General features: G+C 44.3%; 1 protein-coding gene across 1 annotated transcript in view; it reads left to right on the top strand.

Moving 5' to 3' along the window:
• The window catches only part of USP22 (ubiquitin specific peptidase 22), a 55,769-nt gene that overhangs the window by 29,504 nt on the left and 10,155 nt on the right, over nucleotides 1-16,110 (top strand). Inside the window, exons 6-8 of the mRNA XM_053563231.1 lie at nucleotides 1,771-1,918; nucleotides 12,448-12,553; nucleotides 14,647-14,805. Coding sequence (XP_053419206.1) covers nucleotides 1,771-1,918; nucleotides 12,448-12,553; nucleotides 14,647-14,805 — 413 coding nt within the window. The remainder of the gene's footprint in view (nucleotides 1-1,770; nucleotides 1,919-12,447; nucleotides 12,554-14,646; nucleotides 14,806-16,110) is intronic.

Genomic DNA, 16,110 nt, shown 5'->3' with positions numbered 1-16,110 from the left:
AGGAAATTCGCCACAACATGACCAGCTCTACAGGAAATACTTCAACCTGTTCTGCACACCGACCATCACAATGGACCACCAGCAAAGTAAGAACTCAGAAATTAAAGGACAGAACCTAGCTTCCATAATGATGCAAAAGATAAAACTAAGCAATGGACTCTCACAAAATAAAATGAATAGAACACTACCACACTTATTAGTTACCTCAATAAATGTTTTTTTGTGTGTGTTTTTTTTGACTGGGGCTGAGTTTGAACCCGCCACCTCCGGCATATGGGACCGGCGCCCTATTCCTTGAGCCACAGGCGCCGCCCTACCTCAATAAATGTTAATGGCTTGAATTCCCCACTGAAGAGGCATAGATTGGCTGATTGGATTATGAAAGACAAGCCATTTATTTGTCTGCAGGAAATACACCTGGCTTCAAAAAAATTAAAATTCCGAGTTAAGGGTTGGAAGACAATTTTTCAGGCAAAAGGAATTCAGAAGAAAAGAGGAGTTGCCATGTTATTTTCAGATACATGTGGATTTAAAGCAACTAAAGACAAAAAAGACAAAGATGGTCACTTTATATTGGTCAAGGGAAAAATACAACAAGAAGATGTTTCGATTCTAAATATTTATGCACCCAATTTAAATGCTCCCAGATTCTTGAAACAGACCTTACTCAGTCTGAGCAATATGATATCCGATAATACCATAATAACAGGGGACTTTAACACTCGTCTTACAGAGCTGGACAGATCCCCTAAACAGAAATTAAACGAAGATCTGAGAGACTTAAACAAGACCCTAGAACAACTGTGCTTGATAGACACATACAGAACACTCCACCCCAAAGATACAGAATATACATTCTTCTCATCACCCCCTGGAACATTCTCCAAAATTGATCATATCCTAGGACACAAAACAAGCCTCAACAGAATGAAAAGAATTGAAATTTTACCTTGTTATCTTCTCAGACCACAAGGCACTAAAGGTGGAACTCAACTCCAACAAAAACATTCAATCCCACACAAAGGTATGGAAGTTAAACAACCTTCTGTTGAATGACAGTTGGGCGCGGGAAGAAATAAAAAGAGGAAATCAGTAACTTCCTTAAGCATAACAACAATGAAGACACAAGCTACGAAAACCTGTAAGATACTGCACAAGCAGTTCTGAGAGGAAAACTTACCGCTTTAGATAAATTTTGATGCCTACATTTGAAAAACAAAAAGAGCGGATGAACAAACTCAAAGGCCATCTTATGGAATTGGAAAAAGAATAATCTAAGCCTAAACACAGGAGACGAAAAGAAATATCCAAAGTTAAATCAGAGATTAATGAAATTGAAAACAAAAGAATCATTCGGAAAATTAATGAAATAAGCAGTTGTTTCTTTGAATAAATAAAATAGGCAAACCTTTGGCCAGACTAACTAGAAATAGAAAAGTAAAATGTCAGAGATACCAACTGTCAAACTCGGTGCTTAAGGAAATCAGGCATTTCATATCTAACAGCCGGTTTTTATTTGTCTTGGTCTCACCTGGCAGGTTGTAACTCATTCAGGCGTACATCTAGGACACTAGATGGTGGGGTGAGAAAGTCATGTGCCTACTTGGAAGTCCAGTGAGTCCAAACGAAAACACAGTTGTGAAAAAAAGCATATTGAGCCATTTCATGAAGTAGCTGTGGCAGTGGTAGGCAGCTGTTGAGTGCTTCTTTGCTGTGTGTCCTGTGTCCAGTGTGTGTCTGACCAGTTTTCCCTCTTCCCTCTTGGAGCAGTTTTACTCTGGGCACCGGTCCCCTCACATCCCATACAAGCTGCTGCACCTGGTGTGGACCCACGCACGGCACCTGGCGGGCTACGAGCAGCAGGATGCCCATGAGTTCCTCATCGCGGCCCTGGACGTCCTTCATCGGCACTGCAAAGGTGGGCCCTGCCCTTCCTGCCTGGCCTAGTGTCAGGCAGGACGTTCTCTGTCCAGGGCGCAGAGCGCGTGTGGCTGGCTTTGAACTGTGTTACAGACTTCATCTTTTTTTCTCCCAGTAAGAAGACTTCCTAATTACCTCAAAGAGGTTTTTTGTTGTTTAAGAGAAGAGAAAATAGCTTTATCGTTGTGGCTGTCCTGTCCTCACTGGCATGGGAAATCTCAGGACCCCCAGCTAGTTTGAAGTCTGCCTGCCTGGGTGGTTCTGGGGTCCCTCGGGGTCATGAGGCCTGAGGCCTCTGAGTCGTCTCCAGATGCTCCTGACGAGGCAAACTCCCCACCCCTCACCCCCGGCAAGGCTCTCTAGAAGGACTGACGTCCGCTCTGCAGCCCACCTTGTGTCTGCCAGCACTGCCTGATCAAGTCAGATCCTCTTGTGATTCGATTTAGGAGCCTTTTGTTTTATTTTATTTTGTTTTGAGTCTCAAACTGTCATCTGGGGGTGGAGTGCCGTGACGTCATAGCTCACAGCAACCTCCAACTCAGGCTCAAGCGACTCTCTTTCATCAGTTTTTCTGTTTTTAGTAGAGATGGGATCTTGCTCTTACTTAGGCTGGTCTTGAACTTGTAAGCTCAAGCAGTCCACCCTCCTCAGCCTCCCAGAGCGATTATAGGCGTGAGCCACTGTGCCTGGCTGACCCTTTTGTTTTAAAGTCTCTCTCGGGATCTTATTGGAACTTGGAACTTGATAACACAGTTCCACAGTCCAGTCCCAGAGGGTGGTGCCCTTGTAAGGGCTCTCAGATACGTGTGAATTTTGACAGTTTGGGGGCCAGAGGTGGGCTCTGAGGACTGGATGATTTGACCAAGCCCAGCCTATCTCCCACAGGTCCCAGCAGGGCTGTTCTCAAACCTGAGTAGGCTGCTCACGTGGGGCTCCTTTGAACAGATGAGGGGGCGTGGGATCACAGGTGGTGATGCTGCTGCTGGTTCTGATACTATACTCTGACGACCACTGTGCTCAGGTGACAAGGGACCTGGCTGCTCCTGAATTACCTGTGGACTCTGGGCTGGGACAGCTAGTTGTAGGCAATATTCTCCTGTCTGATACTCTTTTAAATTTGGTATCCTTTGAAAAAGTCCTATTTCTTGGTCACTCTATTGAAGGTCCCTGTGAGTTGGCCTTCCCCATGTCCTTGTTAGCCTCTTGGCTGAGCTGCTGACCCCACAGTCACCCTGTAGGGTCTGAGGTCCAGCTCAGAAGTGACCTGCACTTGAGGTAAGATGGCTGATTTTAATCCACTGCCATGAAATTGGGTTCTGTTTTTTGGTACTTAAATTTTTTCTGCGGAAAACATACATGTCATCTTTTCCTCCTAGGAATCAAGTGAAAGTTGCTCAGTAGCTTAGGTACAGTTTGGTCTCCTACTATGATTTATAGCACACATACAGAAAAGGGTCACTGTGGAAGATTTAAACTGTTATTCCAAGCACCTGGTTAGAATAATTAACAGCCTTCTGCAGGTACTGGAACTAAAAATCAGTTGTTTGAAAATCAATTACTGTTAAAATGTTCATGTAACAAAAAAATGGTGAAATGGTATGATCTGCTTCTGATAATTCCTTTTGAACTGTCAGAGAAGAAATGTAAAGTACACTTAGAAATGCGGTGGTCAAGTTGGGCATGGTGGCTCACTCTTGTGATCCCAGCACTTTGGGAGGCCAAATTAGGTGGATTGCCTGAGCTCAGGAGTTTGAGAAGAGCCCGAGCCAGAGCGAGACCTCATCTCTAAAACTAGCCGGGCATTGTGTAGTCCCAGCTACTGGGGAGGCTGAGGCAAGAGAATCCCTTGAGCCCAAGAGTTTGAGGTTGCTGTGACCTGTGATGCCACGGCACTCTACTGAGGGTGACATAGTGAGACTCTTTCTCCAAAAAAACAGTGTGATGAACCCTCTAGTGAGGGAGTGCAGTTCTTCATAGTATGGTGGTCTCTGCTGCCACTCGGTGTGTTTTTCATCTTGTTTGAATTTTCCTGCATTCTAACATTTTGTCCCATGAATTCGAGATCTTTTTTTTTTTTTTTTGTTTGTAGAGACAGAGTCTCACTTTATGGCCCTAGGTAGAGTGCCGTGGCCTCACACAGCTCACAGCAACCTCCAACTCCTGGGCTTAAGCGATTCTCTTGCCTCAGCCTCCCGAGTAGCTGGGACTACAGGCGCCCGCCACAACGCCGGGCCATTTTTTGGTTGCAGTTTGGCCGGGCTGGGTTTGAACCCACCACCCTCAGTATATGGGGCCGGCGCCCCACTGACTGAGCCATGGGCGCCGCCCTTTTTTTTTTTTTTTTTAATCGTTGGAGATTCATTGAGGGTACAAAAAACCAGGTTAACACGGATTGTATTAATAAAAAATACAATTGTATCTTGCCCCGAAAAGGTGCCTCACACACCAAGACCCCACTCCTCCCTCCTTCCCTCTCTCTGCTCTCCTCTTCCCCCACTCCCACTGTGTACTACGTCATTAATTGTCCTCATATCAAAATTGAGTACATAAGACTCTTGCTTCTCCAGTTTTGTGATGCTTTACTAAGAATAATGTGTTCCACTTCCATCCAGGTTAATAGAAAGGCTGTAAAGTCTCCATTTTTTTTAATAGCTGAATAGTATTCCATGGTATACATATACCACAGCTTGTTAATCCATTCCTGGGCTGGTGGGCATTTAGGCTGTTTCCACATTTTGGCGATTGTAAATTGAGCTGCAATGAACAGTCTAGTGTAAGTGTCCTTATGATAAAAGGATTTTTTTTCTTCTGGGTAGATGCCCAGTAATGGGATTTAAGGATCAAATGGGAGGTCTAGAGTCTAGCTTGAGTTCTTTGAGGGTTCTCCATACTTCCTTCTACAAAGGTTGTACTAGCTTGCAGTCCCACCAGCATGTAAAAGTGTTCTCTCCACATCCATACCAGCATCTGCAGTTTTGAGATTTTTGTGATTTGGACCATTCTCACTGGGGTTAGATGGTATCTCAGGGTGGTTTTAATTTGCATTTCTCTAATAATTAGGAATGATGAGCATTTATTCATGTTTGCTAACCATTCATCTGTCTTCTTTAGTGAAGGTTCTATTCGTGCCTCTTACCCATATATATATGGGATTGTTGGCTTTATTCATGTGCATTAATTTGAGTTTTCTATGCATCCTAGTTATCAAGCTTTTATCTGATTCAAAATATGCAAATATCCTTTCCCAGTGCATAGGTTGTCTGTTCTGGATGTTGTCTCCTTAGCGGTAGAGAAGCTTTTCAGTTTAATTAAGTCCCATTTGTTTATTGTTGCTGTTGTTGGAATTGCCACGGCAGTCTTCTTCATAAAGTCTTTCCCCAGGCCGATATCTTCCAGTGTTTTTTCTATGCTTTCTTTGAGGATTTTTATTGTCTCATGCCTTAAATTTAAGTCCTTTATCCATCTTGAATCAATTTTTGTAAGTGGAGAAAGGTGTGGGTCCAGTTACAGTCTTTTACATGTGGATATCCAGTTCTCCCAACACCATTTATTGAATAGGGAGTCTTTCCCCCAAAGTTTGTCTTTGTTTGGTTTATCGAAGATTAGGTGGTTGTAAGATGTTAGTTTCATCTCCTGGTTTTCTATTCGATTCCAAGTATTTTTGTCTATTTTTGTGCCAGTACCATGCTGTCTTGACCACTATGGCCTTGTAGTATAGCCTGAAATCTGGTATGCTGATTCCCCTGGCTTTGTTTTTATTACTAAGAACTGCCTCATCTATACAGGGGTTTTTCTGGTTCCATACAAAATGCAGAATCATTATTTACAAGTCTTGAAAGTACAATGTTGGTATTTTAATAGAGATGGCATTGAACCGGTACATTGCTTTGGGAAGTATAGACATTTTAACAATGTTGATTCTTCCTAGCCATGAGCATGGTATGTTCTTCCTTTTGTTAATTTCCATTTTTAGGATTTCATAATTTCCTTTATAGAGGTCCTTCACCTCTTTTGTTAGGTATATTTGTAGGTATTTCATTTTCTTTGAAGCCATGGTGAAGGGAACTGTGTTCTTAGCCTCTCATCTTGACTGTTATTGGCGTACACAAAGGCTACTGACTTGTGGACATTGATTTTATGTCCTGAGACATCACTGTATTTTTTGATGACTTCCAGGATTCTTGTGGTTGAGTCTTTGGGATTCTCTAAGTATAAGATCATGTCCTCAGCAAAAAGGGAGAGTTTGACCTCCTCTGCTCCATTTGGATTCCCTTTATTCTTCTCTTGTCTAATTGTATTGGCTAGAACTTCCAGCACTATGTTGAATAATAAAGGTGACAGAGGACAACCTTGTCTGGTTCATTCTAAGAGGAAAAGCTTTCAGTTTTACTCCAGTAAAATATTAGCTGTGGGTTTGTCATAGATAGCTTCAGTCAGTTTTAGAAATGTGCCACCTATGCCTATACTTTTCAGTGTTCTAATTAGAAAAGGATGCTGGATTTTATTGAATGCTTTTTCTGCATCTATTGAGAGGATCATATGGTCTTAGTTTTTGCTTCTGTTAATATGGTGGGTAATGTTTATGGACTTGCTTATGTTAAACCAGCCTTGCATCCCTGGGATGAAACCTGCTTGATCATGATGTATGACTTTTTTGATGATAAGCTGTAATCTGTTGGCTAGGATTTTCTTGAGAATTTCTGCATCTATATTCATGAGTGAAATTGGTCTGAAGTTCTCCTTTTTAGTTGGGTCTTTTCTTGGTTTTGGTATCAGGGTGATGTTTGCTTCATAGAACGTGTTGGGGAGGATTCCTTCCTCCTCAATTTTTTGGAATAATTTCTGCAGTACGGGAATAAGCTCTTCCTTGAAGATTTCATAGAATTCTGGTGTGAAGCTATCCGGACTAGGGCAGTTTTTTGTTGGGAGATTTTTTATTATTTCCTTGATCTCAGTGCTTGAAATTGGTCTGTTCAGGACCTCTATTTCTTCCTAGCTAAGTCCAGGGAGAGGGTGTGATTCCAGATACTGATCCATTTCCTCCACATTGTCAAATTTCTGGGCATAGAGTTCCTGGTAGTATTCAGAGCTGATCTCTTGCATCTCTGTAGTATCAGTTGTTATTTTCCCTTTATCATTTGTGATTGAGGTTACTAGAGATTTTACTTTTCTATTTGTAGTTAGTCTGGCCAATGGTTTATTTATTTTATTTATTTTTTTAAAAAACCAACTCCTTGTTTCATTAATTTTTTGGATGATTCTTTTGTTTTCAAGTTCATTGATCTCTGATTTAATTTTGGATATTTCTTTTCTTCTGCTGTGTTTAGGCTTAGATTTTTCTTTTTACAATTCCGTAAGATGGCTTGTGAGATTGTTGATGCGCTCTCTTTCTGTTTTTTGGATGTAGGCATCTAAAGTGATGAATTTTCCTCTCAGAACTGCTTTTGCTGTATCACACGGGTTTTGGTAGCTTGTGTCTTCATTGTTGTTATGTTCAATGAAGTTAATGATTTCCTCTTTTATTTCTTCCTGCACCCAATTGTCATTCAGCATAAGGGTGTTTAATTTCCCTGCCCTTGTGTGGGGTTGAATGTTTTTGTTGGAGTTGAGTTCCACCTTTAGTGCCTTGTGGTCTGAGAAGATACAGGCAGGCTTGGCGCCCGGGGCACAATGGTTATGGCACCAGCCACATACACCGAAGTTGGCGAGTTCAAACCCAGCCTGGGCCAGCTAAAACAGCAATGACAACTGCAACAAAAAATAGCTGGATGTTGTAGCGGGCGCCTGTTCCCAGCTCCTTGGGAGACTTAGGCAAGAGTGTCACTTAAGCCCAAGAGTTTGAGGTTTCTGTGAGCTGTGACATTACGACACTGAGGGCAACAAAAATAAATAAATAAATAGAAGTCACAAGGGGGTTATGCAAGGGCTGAAAAAAATATTAAAAATAAAATAGAAGATACAAGGCAAAAATTTAATTCTTTTGATTCTGTTGAGATTTGTTTTGTGTCCTAGGACATGATCAATTTTGTAGAATGTTCCATGGGGCGATGCGAAGAATGTGCACAGTTGTTTTAGGGTCTCATTTAAGTCCCTTTTATATCTTTAATTTCTGTTTAGAGGGTCTGTCCAGCTCTGTAAGAGGAGTGTTATTATGGTGTTACAGGATAGGATATCATATTGCTCAGACTAATTAAGGTCTGTTCAAGAATCTGGGAGCATTGACGTTGGGTGCATTAATACTTAGAATTGAAACGTCTTCCTGTTGTATTTTTCCCTTGACCAATTTGAAGTGATCATCTTTGTCTTTTTTGACTTTGGTTGCTTTAAATCCACATGTACCTGAAAATAAAATTGCAATCCCTCTTTTCTTCTGAATTCCATTTGCGTGAAAAATTGTCTTCCAACCCTGAACTCGGAGTTTTAATGTGTCTTTTGAAGCTAGGTGTGTTTCCTACAGCCAGCAAATGGATGGCTTGTCTTTTGTAATCCAATCAGCCAATCTATGCCTCTTCAGTGGGGAATTCAAGCCATTAACATTTATTGAGATAATTGATAAGGGTGGTAGCGTTCTATTCATCTTATTTTGTGAAAGTCCATTGCTTAGTTTTGTCTTTTGCATCATTGTGGAAGCTATGTTCTGTCTTTTAATTTCTGGGTGCTTACTTTGCTGGTGGTCCATTGTGATGGTCAGTGTGTAGAACAGGTTGAAGTATTTCCTGTAGAGCTGGTCTTACTGTGGCCAATTTCCTCAATGTTTGTGTATCAGTAATTGATTTGGTTTCTCCGTCTATTTTAAAGCTTAGCTTAGTGGGATATAAAATTCTGGGCTGGAAATTGTTCTGTTTACCTAGGGAGTTGACCAGTGTCTTCTGGCTTAAAAAGTTTTCTTAGAGAGGGTGGCGCCTGTGAATCAAAGGAGTTGGGCGCTGACCCCATATACCGGAGGTGGTGGGTTCAAACCCGGCACCAGCCAAAAACTGCAAAAAAAAAAAAGTTTCATTAGAGAAGTCTGCAGTCACCTGATGGATTTGCCCTGGCAGCTTGCAGAATCTTCTTTTTTTTTTTGTCTTGACTTTGGACAGGTTCATCTCCATGTGTCTTGGAGAAGCTCGGTTAGAGTTGAGGCGACCTGGGGTCCAATATCCCTCTGAAAGCAGTGTGTCAGAATCTTTGGTGATATTTGGGAAATTCTCATTTATCATATTCTCTAGTATGGCTTCCATTCCTCTGGGGCATTCTTCTTCCCCTTCTGGGATCCCTATAACTCGTATGTTTGAACGCTTCATAATTCTGTCAGTGAATGTTCTGCTTTCTCTCTTCTTTTCTGCCTCTTTACCCATCTGATTTATCTCAAGAGCTTAGTCTTCTAAGATTCTTTCTTCTGCATGGTCTAATCAGTTGTTGATACTTTCCATTGCATCTTTAAGTTCCCTAATTGACTGCTTCAGTTCCTTCAGCTCTGCTACATCCTTTCTATATTCTTCATATCGTTCATCTCTTATTTGATTCTGTTTTTGAATTTCCTTTTGGATTTTCCACTTTCTCAGCAATTTCCTTCATTGTTTTCATCATCTGTATTATAAATTCACCTTTTGTCATTTCTAACATTTTTAAATTTTATTTTATTTTTGAGACAGTCAACACTGTGTTGCCCTCAGAGTGCTGTGGCATCACAGCTCACAACAACCTTACACTCTTGGGCTTAAGCGATTCTCTTACCTTAGCCTCCCAAGTAGCTGGGACTATAGGTGCCCACCACAGTGGGCCCAGCTATTTTTTTGTTGCAGTTGTATTGTTTAGCTGGCCGGGGTGGGTTCGAACCTGCCACCCTTGGTGTATGTGACTGGTGCCATAAGCACTGGGCTACCGGCGCCGAGGTCTCTAACTTTCTTTTATAGGTGGAATCCTCTGCAGTTAGCTATGTCCGGTCCCTTGAGGGGTTGCTCTGGACTGGTTTTTCATGTTGCCAGGATTTTTCTGCTGATTCTTCCTCATGAGTGTTTTCTTTTATCTGTTTCCTTGCCCTAATTTTCCTTTCACTTCCTCTTGCTCTTTAAGTTACTGTGCTTCTGGCTTAAGGTTTTGATGAGTCCTTTTGGTACAGCACTAAAAGGATGAGAAGATCGAAGAGCAAGAAGGGAAAAAGGATTAAAAAAAAAAAAGAAAAGAAAGAAGAGAAAGGAGAGGGGGGTGAGTAAAAGGGAATATTAACCGAAAGAAGAGAGGCACAGAAAGAGGGAGACAGGAGTAATAAAGATGTGCAGTAGGGAACTTTGACCCAACCTTAAAAAACCCCAGCTTCTGGCGGTGCTCTTGTTGGGTGGTTCCTTTGAGGTCAGCAGCTCTTTGCCAGCCTGTTCAGACACAGTACCCCACCGCCACCAGGTAGAGAGGAAAGACAAAAATAAACTATAAATCAAACCAAAACAAAGAAACAGAAAACCTCATGGGATAAGATTGGGGGGGGAAACCAAATAATAGGGGTAGAAATACTAGCAAAAATGAAGTTCTAATTGTGAAAGAAGGCAAGAATGGAAAATTATATTTAAACCAGAAAAATGAAGTAAGAAAAGAAAGGGAAAAAAAAGAAAAATCTGGAGGGAAAATGTTGAAATTTAAAAAAAGTTAAAAAAAACCCAAAGCAGTGTATATATCTTGCTGAATTTTGTCTGGGCAATAGGTGATCTTCTGGGGTATGAGGTGCCTTTTTTTTTTTTTTTTTTTTAAAGACAGAGCCTCACGCTGTTGCCCTGGGTAGAGTGCTGTGGTGTCACAGCTTATAGTAACCTCTAACTTCTGGGCTTAAGCAATTTTCTTGCCTCAGCCTCCCAAGTAGCTGGGACCACAGGCGCCCACCACAGTGTCCGGCTATTTTTTTGGTTGTAGTTGTCATTGTTGTTTGACAGCCCTGGGCCGAATTCGAACCTGCCAGCTCTGGTGTATATGGCTGGTGCCTTAGCTGCTTGAGCTACAGGCGCCGAGCTGTGGGATATAAGATGTTAATCACAATGCTGATACAGCTGTATGAGGTAGAGACTGGAGGCCTCTTGCTGATTTCTCGAAACCTGCAGGGTTAAAAGCCTAAATCTCTCCTCAGCCCACTTAAAAGTCACTTTAAACTGTTAACCTTGGCTAAACAGAAGCTTTCCAAGGAAAACACTTGTCGCTGGGATATCTCCTGAAGTGGCTGCCCGCTTACACATTGCACCAAAGCTGGTCTCACTCTATGCACCGGAGGGCCAAGGCTGTAGGGCAGCCCTGTTAGTGCCTAACACTGAAATCTCTGCTCTTCCCTAGTGTCTCAGTCCCTACCTTTGGGCTGCTCAGTCACTTAGATTACTTGCCCAAGGTCTCCCAGCCCAGTCCTTGCTCTGTGACCCTGAGTGTGGACCCTGCAGGGGCAGTTCTCTCACTATGGCTGCACAGGCAGCCCACAGCCAAACAAAATTATTAGCTCCATTCCGGCTCAGCAGCTCAGTCTGGGACTCTAGACAATGCTTAAATTCTCACTCTCACCCAAGTTCTCCCAAGGTAATTCAACCAAGTGCCCAAGTTCAAAAATATCAAAACAGCCCACAGGGAAGGCCTTCCTGGTTTGCAGTCTCACCGCTGCTGTACTTGCAGCTGCAGGCGGCCTCAGACTGAAGCAACGCAACCATTTGCCAGTTCTCCGCTGCTTTTGTTCTCCTCTTGGAGTCCAAAAGTCTCTTTCTGTCTCCCTGTTTACCCAAAGGTTTGTTCCTGGGCAGATTCCACCAGCCAGAGATTCCTGGAGTCTTCTCTTCCCAATCTCACTGTGCCTGGTTACAAGGAAGCTGTTACTCAGCCGCCGTCTTGCTCCACTACCTTTCTCCCTAATCTTAAACTTTCTGTTGTCAAACCTCAAACCATTATTCCTCTAATAATTTAACTTCATGATGTCTGACATATGTACAGATGGCTGATATCCCTCTGTTCAGCTGAATGAAGCTCTGTGTGTGGTATTTTGCTGCATATGTGTTATTCTTGTACCTACAACACATAAGTAAAAGAGTGTGTTGAGTGAAGGGCAGGAGTGGTGCTTCTCTGGGTACAGCTGACGGGGGACACACCGCTGCCTGTGGTGGCCTGGAGAGTTACTTTCTGATCTGAGGGCACTGCTGTACGTAGTTGGGATTGCTGGGGGCTGGCTCCTCCCCAGGGATATTTGGCCTACAGTACATTTGTCTCACAGGAAACATGTTTTTGCTTTTCCTGTATATGAAAGAAGTAGTTGTTAACTCTGCCCCAGTTACTGGGCATTCCTTAGAGTTCTAGAGTTCTTAGGGAATGAGGAATAGAAGAGTGTTGGGAATTTACATGCTCAGATTTCTCATCACATTCAAATAGCGATGGGGCCCCCTGCCAAGTCTTGTCCGTTGAAATGAGTACCATCGTGTCGGCACTTCTGGCTCCTTTGGGCTTCTGCTGGGCCAATATGGACCCTCTTGAGGACTTGGCTTCTTCATGGTGCACGGATGCTGATCATGAAACATGGTCTGTCCGCAGGTGATGACAACGGGAAGAAGGCCAACAATCCCAATCACTGCAACTGCATCATAGACCAGATCTTCACAGGAGGGCTGCAGTCGGATGTCACCTGCCAAGTCTGCCAGTAAGTGTGAGGCTGCTCATGCATGCCCTGACAGGTCAGGGTTGGGCCTTGAGCATGGTGGGCACCAGTACCACCAGCCCGTCTTGACCTGAGTGGTTTTATCAAATGCCCTAGTGTGAGGTCAGGGCGGGTGGCCCGTCCTTTGGAGAGGTGATGCCCTGAGGGGTGTACGGCACTTTGTGTTGGGGTCTCAGTGTCCAGCAGTGTGTTCTTGGGAGCTTCCCTACATTTCTCTTCCTGCCTTACAGTTCTTGGCACCAGGAACCAAATAAAATACCCATGTTCATGGAGGGCCAGGTCGTGAGTGGCATAGTCTGACATGTGTGTTCCAAGTGTGCGTGTGTCACTCTTAATGAGCTCGTGGTTTCCTTTTACATTTTCTCTCATGAGGTGGTTCTGATTCTTTTCATGTGTGGCCTCTGCTTAGTGCTCCAAGCTTCTAGTGCCAGGAAAAAAAATAAAAAAATCCACTGACTTTTTAGGATAGAGGAACTCTCTTACTCGACCTCAGTGTACCTTGTTAGTTATTTTTAGAAATAGGGTCTAACTCTGTTGCCCTGAGGGCCATGGTGTCATAGCTCACTGTGGCTTCAAACTCCAGGGCTTAAGTGGTCCTCTGGCCTCAGCCTCCTAAGTAGCCGGGACAGCAGGCACTCACTGTTGCACCTGACTGTGTTTTTTATTCCAGGTTTTTCAAAAACCTTGTCACTAGAATTACCCTGGACCTGCAGTGGATCATCATTTGTAGTCTGCATAAGCCAGCTGGGTATGGGCAGGACAGAGTGGCCCATGTCAAAGGTGGTGCAGTTTTTTATAAGGACCATATGTCATTTGGGGCCTCCTTGCAGGCCCTTAACTGCTGCATTCCATTAGGAGATTTTCTCAGTTTTTTGTTTTTTTTTTTTTTTTTGGAGACAGTCTCACTATGTCACTCTCAGTAGAGTGCTGTGACATCACAGCTCACAGTAACCTCAAACTCTTGGGAGTTAAGTGATTCTCTTGCCTCAGCCTCCCAAGCAGCTGGGATTATAGGCGCCCACCACAACGCCTGGCTGTTTTGTTTGTTACAGTTCTCATTGTTGGTTAGTAGGCCTGTTGAGTTTAAACCTGCCCCCTCTGCTGTATGTGGCTGGCACCCTAACCACTGAGCTAAGGTTGCCAAGCCAATTTTCTTAGTTTTTTTTTTTTTAAAAGAGAGTTTCACTTTGTTGCCCTTGGTAGAGTACTAGGGCATCATAGCTCATGGCAACCTCCAGCTCTTGGGCGTAGGCAATTTTCTTGCCTCAGCCTCCCGAGTAGCTGGGACTACAGGTGCCCGCCACAATGCAATTTTCTCAGTTTTAAAGCCTATTTACTTGCCTGAGCAACAGTGAGAGCCTGCCTCTCCCCAAAATTGAAAAACTGGCCAAATGTGGTGGCAGGCTCCTGTAGTCCCAACTACTCAGGAGTCTGAGGCAGGAAGATCTCTTGAGCCCAAGAGTTTGAGTTTTCTGTGAGCTCTGATGCCCTGGCCCTCTACCCAGGGTGACAGAGTAAGACTCTGTCTCCAAAAAAGAAAAAAACCTGGTTAAATACTTAATAGTACATTTCCTAATCTGTGAGTGTTTTATGTTTATGCAAGTATATAACTTTATAGAAGTATATATACGTCTCTAGGAGGGAATTGGCCTTGTTCAGTGCATCCTTAATTGTCCAGGCACTCTGTGAAGGGTGCCTCGAGGTCCCCTTGTCACTCAGGGTAGCAGATTCTAGTTCCCAGGTCAGCTGAGATGGATCCAAGGATTCAGAGCCCCTGGACTGGAGCCTGTGGATCTGTAGTCTTAAGAAGATCCCTAACTGATTGTGGTGGTCTGGATGTAGAGACTTGCCTAGAGCGTTCACACACATCCCTTCCTGGGCCACCGTGGGAGCCTGGGAGGTCTGATTAATGGTGTTTGCCTTTTCTCTTCTGTCCTGTGTCTGACCTGTGGGGTGTTGCTTGGGCAAAAGGGTGGAGTGTGGAAGGGGGGTGGGGCGCTTCACTTGGCGTGGCCAGGGAGCCGCGGTGGGCAGCCATCCTTACCTGTCTGTGTCTTCCCTCCCTGTGCTCTTAGTGGTGTCTCTACCACAATAGACCCCTTCTGGGACATCAGTTTGGACCTGCCTGGCTCTTCCACCCCGTTCTGGCCCCTGAGCCCAGGGAGTGAGGGCAGCGTGGTGAACGGAGAGAGCCACGTCTCGGGGACTACCACTCTCACAGACTGCCTGCGAAGGTGAGCAGCTCGCCTGGAGGCTTCCTTGTGGGAAGGTTGTTCAGAAGCAGGGCTGATCAGTTCCAAACCAGGCTTTGCTGTTCTTGCCTGGAGACAGCTTTGGGAAAGGGCAGGATGGCCCTCAGCTGCACTTGCTGGTTTGCCTTTTCTCTCTGTCCACCGGCTGTGTGTCGTGTAGGTGTCCGCATGACCAGACCCTGTGTGCAGGAACCATGGGCCAAAGAGCAGGACTCGCAGCTCTTGCCCCTGACATGGTTAGTGAGCTGCACCTGGTGTGAGCTAGGAGCTCGTGCTACCACCACCTGTGCAGGCAATTAGAATAGTTAGGTGGGCATCGGCACTTCTGCTTATTTGGTCGATGTGACTGCTGTGAAATATGTTTGAATGCTGCAGCATTCAATTGCAGAGAGACCAGAGAAGCTCCCTAAACTTTTATTTTAGTTGAGTTTGGTGTTCTACAGTCTTTATTTTCTCTTACTTGGACTAATTAAAGGCTTTGGGTAGAAGAGCCCTCAGTGAGTGGAGGTGCCCCTGAGGGGGGTGTGGGCTCCGTGGCTTTTATTTTGCCACAGAGTCCACAGGACCAAAGTTGCATGTTTAGAGTTTTAAATGTGTCACCATTGTTAACACTGATAGGACTGGGTATAAAATGGAGTACTACATTTTAAATTTGAAAAATAAACAAAAGCAAAAACATTTTTCAAGGGAGTCTGCCCTAAGTTGAATTTAGTCACGAATTTTTAGTACAACTGAAACTTTGCATGCAGACCGGTCGGAGGAGGACCTGGAAAGGACCCCGTGGGGATGGTGCCCAGGGATCTGTGCACCCCTCTGGCCTGTGTGGACCTCTGCCTGGTCTGTGTGGTCTGGGTGACCTCTGTGGCCTCTTATTTTATTTTATTTTATGTTTTTTTAGAGACAGAGTCTCACTTTGTCACTCTCGGTAGATTGCCATGGCTTCACAGCTTACAGCAACTTCCAGCTCTTGGGCTTTGGCGATTCTCTTGCCTCAGCCTCCCACTGGGAGTTGGAGCTGGGACTTGGAGCTGGGATAGGTGCCCACCACAACGCCCGGCTGTGTTTTGTTGCATTTTGGCTGGGGCCAGGTTTGAACTTGCCACCCTCAGTATATGGGTCCGGCGCCCTACTCACTGAGTCACAGGTGCTGCGGACCTCTTTGTGGCCCTCTGTGGGCCTGTGTGGGCAATGCGGCTCTTTTCCCAAGTCCACCTGAGACTAGACCACAAAGCAGCTGATGAAGCAGGCTCAGCTTTGGCCACCCGGCTCCTTGCCCTGCCCGGGTGA

The sequence above is a fragment of the Nycticebus coucang genome, chromosome 15 (genome assembly GCF_027406575.1).
Source record: "Nycticebus coucang isolate mNycCou1 chromosome 15, mNycCou1.pri, whole genome shotgun sequence".
Lineage (NCBI taxonomy): Eukaryota > Metazoa > Chordata > Mammalia > Primates > Lorisidae > Nycticebus > Nycticebus coucang.
Note: the sequence above shows the minus strand (reverse complement) of the source record. Positions and strands in the feature narration are given on the sequence as shown.